This window comes from Lepidochelys kempii, chromosome 2, assembly GCF_965140285.1.
Source record: "Lepidochelys kempii isolate rLepKem1 chromosome 2, rLepKem1.hap1, whole genome shotgun sequence".
Classification (NCBI taxonomy): Eukaryota; Metazoa; Chordata; order Testudines; family Cheloniidae; genus Lepidochelys; species Lepidochelys kempii.
In genome coordinates, this window is record NC_136381.1 from 265,790,439 (window position 1) to 265,799,169 (window position 8,731).

Consider the following 8,731-nt stretch of genomic DNA (forward strand, 5'->3'; position numbering starts at 1 on the left):
TCACTACATAAAAACTCTTAAACAAACATTTGCAACAGAAAAAGATAAAGCTAACAGTTTGTAATGTCAACTAGCTTAATGGAAAATTGTGGTAAACGGGAATAAGATTCTCTATGTACTAAGGGTGGAATTTTTAAGTGCTTACATGATGTAGATTTACAAGTCCCATTGACATTCAACACAGCTTGTGCTCTTAAGTCACTTAGGAAGTCCAACCCTAAATGTTTTGATGTTGATTCCATGCAAGTGTGCCCATTTAATACCAGTGGCCAATTTCTGATTTGGGGTTAATTGTAAAACAGTTTTCCCTGCTCCAAAGAGCCCTTTGGACCCAATCCTGCATTTCTTATGTAGGCAAAGCTCACCAATAATTTCAATTAGGAACTGCAGTGCTGGGATCTAAGAGTCAACTGAGGCCTGTAGTACAAGTGGGTTTTCAATTTTCCACGAGGAATGATACAACTACCCTCCATCTTATTTTCATTTACTGTAAATGAATGATGTTGAGGTTATGCTTTACTGCCCCAATCCTGCAAACACTTACATGAGAGTAGTCCCATTGACAATGAGACTGCTGAAGTGCATGAAGTTAAGTATGTGTTTAAATGTTGGAAGGACCGGAGCCTAAGCAAGCTAGGAGTCATGAGAAGTCAGGTAATCACGTGCCTAAAAGCTTTAAATAAATCTAAGAGACCACATTCTCTAACTGTGTTCCAAAATTTATAATCAGATAGTGATGCTGCACTTGGTAGCTAAGTGATGGGCACTAAAAACAACCAGGCATGTAGTATTAAGCTTTAAAATGAGCCTAACTTAATTCTTTAGCAATAATAACTGTTAACAATGGGTGAAAAGCAGCATTCTGTTTAATTATTTGATTTTCAGCTATTTAATGGAAAAAAGATAGGTCATGTGAAAGCAGCAGACAATAAGTGGGCTGGACTACATGGTACGATAAGAAAAACGTTACTATGTTAATTAGAATTAACGTAAGAAGATTCAAGCAAGCTGAGAACATTATGATGCACCTACAGTACAAATACAGCTGCTGCTTCTAGTACTTATTATGCGGTTTTACACTTTTGTATAAAACGCATGCAGTGTCAGATTCTTCCGCCCCACTGCTGTGCCGAATGACTAAGTGATAAACTGCCCCCCAAGCATTCTCTCTTATGCTCTCCATTTGAGAGAGGCTTGCTCTTATAGATATAATATGACGCACACTCAGTTACTTAGAACAACCACCCCCGTTTTTCCCCCAAAAGCTGGAAGCACTTCTCACTCTGTTTCAAAATTAAAATTCTTAAAAGTTAAAAAGACTGATCGACATCATCATGTGAGCGTTACCAAGGCTGGCATCAGAAAACCCGGTGCTGCTTTCCTCTTAATTGGACGTGGCACCAAAAACATCAGCTAAGTGCCAATTATATAACCAACCTCTATCAAAGATATTTAAATATCCTAAGCCTGCAGAAAAATGTGCAAGGCCATATTAAACATTAAGACACTGTCCGGCACGTTTCCTCTTCTACAAAGAAACAAAAAGAGGGGAAGTTTATTCTTCAGAAAGCATTGCTCCCATGTTGTCCCTTCATATGGATTTCTGTTGGATACTAGATAAAAGACTATTTGAACTTTTGTCAGTTTTACATCTTCCCCAGTTACTCGCAAATATATCAGCTTTTAGGAAATTGGTGTGGCACAATCAGGTGCTGGTCCATGACCGGGGCTCCCTTAGGTACCAGCATAACACAAATAATCATACAGGGTTAAAAGCACCTTCCATGCATGCTAGTCACTTAGCTTGAAGTGATCTTCCAACCCAGCTAGGGAAACCCCCTTTGCCTAGGAGCCCAAGGCAAGACATAGCACCCTCTGAGTAAATAAGAGGGTCAGGTTTCCTGCCCATTGGATGAGAACAGGGGAGGATGGGTGCAGGATCTGAACAGCAGCAAACTGAGCTGTCAGTTAGAGGTGAGGGTGACCAGGAGGGCTGAGTGGTAGCGAACCAAAGAATTTAGTGGTAAGGGGAGTAGGGGCTGAGCAGAGCAGAACTACTGAGCTGCTAGTCAGAGGGGTGACGAATGGGCCTCGTTGGTGCCAACTACATACAATGCTTTGGGAGAAGGTGATAGCATCCTGGAAAGAACGTCTGCTGGGCCTCAGCTTGAATGTGTTTTTTAGTGCACTGATCAGGAGTCTATGGTGAGTGGAGAACCAAGAGATGTGGTTTAGGCTTTTCAGTTACACTCAAGTAATTCAAAGGCAAGCAAATGTTTAATATTCCAGCCAAGCTGAAATAGGCTACAAAGCAACTTCTAAAGCCATGTAAGTTTAGCAGCAGAAGCTTTGGCCAGGCAGACTTTGATTTGATTTTAAGAGGGAGAATAAAGCTTGCACGCTAAAGGTTACGGTCGGAAAGTGGCTATCATTTTCACGTCAGAAAGATAAAATCTTGTGTACTTTGCCGAAAGCATGAAAAGCTTGGTCATCAGGACACTCTGCTTGTAACTGGGTATAAGACCATTAGAATTGGGTTCCTAAACATACACAACCACTCTGTTGCTCATGTGAAATGCATGGAAGCAGGAAACGCATCACTTTGTCCCCAAGAAGCTCCCATTACCGACTGCTCCATAAAATGCTCCATGAGAAGATCTTAAACTTGCCGAGCTTGTTGAACACCGGTTATAGAGCAGTTAAACATGACTTCAGTTTGAGATTTTGAAATACATTGCAACTTGCAAGCCACAGATGGCCTTACTCTTGGAGCAAGCTATATTTAACATCCACAGGGAAATGCTTTACAAAGACAAATACAGGGTCTTAGAAAAGTTTCTCAGAAATACAATCAGAAAGCTAGGTTTTATTACCATACGTGCTGTTGGATCCACTGACAGGTCTGTAGCTGAACCAAGAGTCTGCATACATCAGTTTTGTGTAGGATGGAAACCTTGTACTATCTCTGTGATAGAGTACACTTGGAATCTGGGACAGCTGATGGTATCACACAGGGAATAACATCAGCTTTGGCAGTGGCACAAATTGAGTAAGAAGAGCTCAAACCAAAATTCAGATTGCATAGCAACGACTATGGGCTTTTCAAATGTTGTACAGGCCAAGTTCAGATAAGGTAATCACGGTGTGCATTGCACCAATCACGTCTCTATTGTGTATCTCAACAAATGTTATCCCTTTCTTTAAGAGGGAGTTTGTTTTGGAATATGAACAGGAGTACTTGTGGCACCTTAGAGACTAACAAATTTGAGCTTAAGCTTTCGTGGGCCACAGCCCACTTCATCGGATGCATAGAATGGAACATATAGTAAGAAGATAGATATATACACATATAGAGAACGTGAATATGTTTTCCAATTTTGCTATTTAAAGTGGCAAATAACAATAAGTGTTTCAAGCTCTGGCTGATGACTTTGATGCTCCTATGAGCTACTTCAGAAACATCCACCATTTACACTCAGTTGGTCAAGCCCCAATAATGAAGACAGTGATAAGTCATCATTTGGTTCACACCTATTATAAACATACTGCAGAAACTAAGTCAAGCACTGATACAACCCAACTTACAGGAATTCTTAAGGACACCAACACAGGCAAATTTAAGAGCACACCTTTATTTGATCTCTTGTTGAGGTGTAGCACTATGATTAAGTGGCATCCAACAGGAACTCAAAAAATTATCTGCCGCACATTGCATTTGTTTACCTAATTTTGAAAACTACCCAAATGAAGAAACAAAGTAAGCTACACATTACACTTACCCAGCATGAAGCAACGGTTTCCTACCCAGAAAGAGGTCAACACATTTATTTTGCATGTTCCTGAGCAGCACAACAATGGAGGCTTTCACTCTTTAGTTTGCTCGAGAAAAGGATTTACATCATGAAGTCTAAGCCAGCAACTGAATGAAAAAGTGGGCCACGTTCACGCCTGGTGTACAGTATCAAAGGCACTACAGATGTGTAGTGTAATACAGGTTTTCCAAGAAAAGCCCAAATTCTTAACTGCATGGATTTCTTCTGAATTTCCAAAGACTCTAACCAGCCTGAAGTGACTTGATACCCCTGAGGAAACAGAGTGGAAGTCTCAGAATTAGCCTCTTTCTCACTAGGTGGACACTACAGGTGTAGCTGACAACTCCTAGAGCGGGGTGCCCAACCTGTGGCTTCGGAGCCACATGCGGTTCTTCAGAGGTTAATACGCGGCTCCTTACCGAGGCACTGATTCCGGGGCAGGAGCAATAGATGATTACTTGCCAATTTGCTGGGGGTTCTCACTGCTCAACCCCCTGCTCTGCCCCCACTCCACCCCCCCCCCAAGGCCCTTGCCCCTTCCCCTAAGCCTTGCATGCCCTCGCTCCTCCCCTCTCTCCCCATAGCCTCCTGCGCAGGTGAAATAGCTGATTGTGGTGGGCGTGGGATGGAGTAGGCACTGATTGGAGGGGGCTGCCGGCAGGCAGAGGCACTGGGGAGCAGATGGGGGGCTGCTGACGTATTACTGTGGTTCTTTGGCAATGTACATTTCAAATTCTGGTTCCTTCTCAGGCTCAGGTTGGCCGCCCCTGTCCAAGAGACGTGACAAGACTCCCATAGTGTAAGCAATGTCTCCCACTAACAAAGGAATGCCTGAGCCTCATCTGTCTTCCAAAAGCAAAGAGACAAAAGAACATGGCAACACACGGTACCATGTACAGGAAGGGGATTTAATAGAGGGAAGGAAAATATATATCAACTTTTTTGAAAGTACCTAGAAAAAGTACAAAGGCTCTGTGCTACCTGGTTCCTTATCTTGTGTGCCGGTCCATACAGGACACAAACTAGAGTTGTATGTTCTGCAACCCCCATTAAAGACCAAGGATAATAAAAGAAGTGGAACTAATAGTTTTCAAGAAGCCGCAGCTAAACAAACTCTGTATGTGTCTTCAAAATGACTATAAAACTGTCCTGATGAGACTAACAATTGCAACCCTCCTTCCAACAATCTTCCAATTCCACCTTTGAGGGAGAAAAGAGAATGCCCTGACCAAAACTGACTTAAGTCATTTTGTAAGGTCACCCTGAATTTACCTGCCAAGCTACTTATACAAACCCCACCACCTTAGTACCTAAACTTCAATCCAGAGTGATTCAGCAAGCAGTGATTGCAAAGCCACTTTTAACTATCCCAGAAATAATTTCAGCCTAGAAAAACACCACATTATTATTATTATTAATACAGTAAAAAAGGTCTAGAAGGTGCAGTCATGGACCAGAAACCCATTGTGCTAGGTACTATACAAAGAGGCAGTTCCTATTCCAAAGGGCATACAATCTAAGGTTCCACGTAGGTTGACTATATACTATTTTCTGTTGTGTTTTGCACTGCCCTGTAATGTTCCTGCTACTGATTTTAGGCTGATTTTTGTAGCTGAGATCCGTTATCCATTTGGTACAGATCACCTACTGTACAGCAATAAGTACACTTACAGCGCTGTACAGTCACATCACAATGAAACTCACAATATGACAATATCATATCTCAGCATCATGCAGTAAGTGGTTTTTCCCTGAAGGACAAAATCCACGAGGTGGTAACTCGGTCTACTTTACACACAGAGTTCAGGCACTGTAATGAAGATCAAGCTATCTGAGTCATTCATTGCCTTCTCCCCAGTGATTGTTGAGTAACTTCTCACCTCTCCACAGGAGTCATGCCCATCTTTCCTCCTTCTTCAAGGGACTCTTTCCCCGCTCACCCAACCCAACCCCTTCTTTCACTTACTGTACTCATGCTATGTGTTTCCACACAGCTGATCTGGGGCTGGTATTCTATCATTTATCATTGCAAATTTACCATCACAAAACACAAAGTTAGGAAACCAAGGTGACAGGCAATGAACACAGGACTGAGAGCCATGAAACTCCCAAGTCATAATCATGGGACTGACACGTGCATGGTCTGAGTAAATCACAGATCCCGTGTCTCAGTTTCCCCAGAAGTACCATGCAGGTAACACCCTTCTGATAGATTGTTTGGGGGATTAATTAAGATTTGTAAGCCTCTCCCCCCACCCCAATAAATCAGAAACTGCTATAAAAAATACAAAATATTTGAACATGACAGAATTAATCCCCAGTTTATACTTAACTCTGACCACCGATTCCCATCTGTGCACTTCATATTGGGGCTTATTTATTATTTTAACACCACCCCAAACTAAATGAGCTAAGTGCCATTCAATACAGACAGCAGACACGATCCCATGGATCTTACAAGCTAAAACAGACACAAGACAAACAAGGTGGATGACAACAGCCAAGAGCAGGAATGGAATTGTACATCAGCACATGGTTATTCAGCAAAGGCGAATATACAGCACCATGGAGCAAAGATAACAATGAATTAATAAGTAGCAGAGATGGGCTCTGGTTCTGCAATTGGACCCACACAGGGGATCCCCTGCAACCCTTACAGAGCTTTTATGAAGTCAGTAGGAACCCTACACAGATGGAGGCGACTGCCCACAGATATCCAATTACGGATCGGGGCTCAATCAGCAGGTTACTGGTTAGCTAAATACCACAGGCAGGTCCATTGGGGCGCACGCCCTTCCTGCCACTTTTGAAAGGTTCCCCCAGACATCCCCCAGTCTTCTCCCAACTCCCATGCACACCTCCCTACTACCCTGCTCCTCTGTGGCCCCCCTCCAATTCTTCAGTGCCCCCCACTGTCCTTGTGCCCCACACAAATACTGAGTGCACCTGTCTCCCTCAGCTCCTCTCACCCTGGTTGCCCTCAGCTGCCCTTGCTCCCCCAACCCCAAAAACACCTTTAATTCCCCCCCGACTGTGTACACTCACACCACACAAGATCCCCCCCATTCCCCCAACACCAGCAGCTCCCAGACCTCCCCACGCAACCCACCCCTGGGTGACCCTTGGAGCTCCCCAATTCTGTTACACCCACAGCTCCCCTCTCGCCCTCGCTCCTCCAGCCATCCCCCCCGCTCCCATCCCCCTCCCCCTGCTCCTCCAGCCATCCGCCCCCACTCCCATTCCCCCCTCCTCCAGCCATCCCCCCCCGCTCCCATCCCCCTCCCCCCGCTCCTCCAGCCATCCCCCCCGCTCCCATCCCCCTCCCCCCGCTCCTCCAGCCATCCCCCCCGCTCCCATCCCCCTCCCCCCGCTCCCCCAGCCATCCCCCTCCCCCCGCTCCCATCCCCCTCCCCCCGCTCCTCCAGCCATCCCCCTCCCCCCGCTCCCCCAGCCATCCCCCTCCCCCCGCTCCCATCCCCCTCCCCCCGCTCCCCCAGCCATCCCCCCCGCTCCCATCCCCCTCCCCCCGCTCCCCCAGCCATCCCATCCCCCTCCCCCCGCTCCCCCAGCCATCCCCCCCCCGCTCCCATCCCCCTCCCCCCGCTCCCCCAGCCATCCCCCCCCCGCTCCCATCCCCCTCCCCCCGCTCCCCCAGCCATCCCCCCCGCTCCCATCCCCCTCCCCCCGCTCCTCCAGCCATCCCCCCCGCTCCCATCCCCCTCCCCCCGCTCCTCCAGCCATCCCCCCCGCTCCCATCCCCCTCCCCCCGCTCCTCCAGCCATCCCCCCCGCTCCCATCCCCCTCCCCCCGCTCCTCCAGCCATCCCCCCCGCTCCCATCCCCCTCCCCCCGCTCCTCCAGCCATCCCCCCCGCTCCCATCCCCCTCCCCCCGCTCCTCCAGCCATCCCCCCCGCTCCCATCCCCCTCCCCCCGCTCCTCCAGCCATCCCCCCCGCTCCCATCCCCCTCCCCCCGCTCCTCCAGCCATCCCCCCCGCTCCCATCCCCCTCCCCCCGCTCCTCCAGCCATCCCCCCCGCTCCCATCCCCCTCCCCCACAGGGCTCCCCCAGCCATCCCCCCCGCTCCCATCCCCCTCCCCCACAGGGCTCCCCCAGCCATCCCCCCCGCTCCCATCCCCCTCCCCCACAGGGCTCCCCCAGCCATCCCCCCCGCTCCCATCCCCCTCCCCCACAGGGCTCCCCCAGCCATCCCCCCGCTCCCATCCCCCTCCCCCACAGGCCCCCCCCAGCTCCTGCAGCCATCCCCCCCACTCCCAATGCCCCTCCCCCACAGGACGACCCCCCCCGCGCTCCCACCCCGGGGTCCGGCCGGGTCACCTTATGCGCCGCTGTCCGGCTCCGCAAGACCTTGAGCCGCTCCCTCCGCCGCAGCGCCGCCTCCTGCAGCCGCCCCACGCCGGAGCCGGGGCCGGGGCCGGGGCCAGGGCCGATGCCGGGGTCGGGGCCGGGACCTGAGTTGGCAACGGGGGCCGCCATTTTCCCCAACGCCCGGCAGACACCGCGCGGGGGAGGGGACAGGCCCGGCCAATCGAGCGGCCTCCGCGGGGCCAGGGGGAGCCCCGAGCGCATCGATCGGAACCTGAGCGCTTCGGGCGGGAGCCAGGGTGGGGGCGGGGATCCGGGGCGGGGGGCAGGAGGAGGGAGCGGGGTGGGGGAGGGGAGCAGAGGGGATGGGGCAGGAGGAGGGGGCGGGGCGGGGTGGGGGAGGGGAGCAGAGGGGATGGGGCAGGAGGAGGGGGCGGGGTGGGGGAGGGGAGCAGAGGGGATGGGGCAGGAGGAGGGGGCGGGGTGGGGGAGGGGAGCAGAGGGGATGGGGCAGGAGGAGGGGGCGGGGTGGGGAGGGGAAGGGGAGCAGAGGGGATGGGGCAGGAGGAGGGGGCGGGGTGGGGAGGGGAAGGGG

The 8,731-nt window shown here is 50.3% G+C and overlaps 1 protein-coding gene across 1 annotated transcript in view; it reads right to left on the reverse strand.

The window, feature by feature from the left end:
* The window catches only part of CCDC12 (coiled-coil domain containing 12), a 78,381-nt gene extending 70,037 nt beyond the window's left edge, over positions 1 to 8,344 (reverse strand). The window contains exon 1 of the mRNA XM_073334852.2: positions 8,149 to 8,344. Coding sequence (XP_073190953.2) covers positions 8,149 to 8,307 — 159 coding nt within the window. The 5' untranslated portion in view covers positions 8,308 to 8,344. The remainder of the gene's footprint in view (positions 1 to 8,148) is intronic.
* Positions 8,345 to 8,731: the final 387 nt, after the last annotated feature.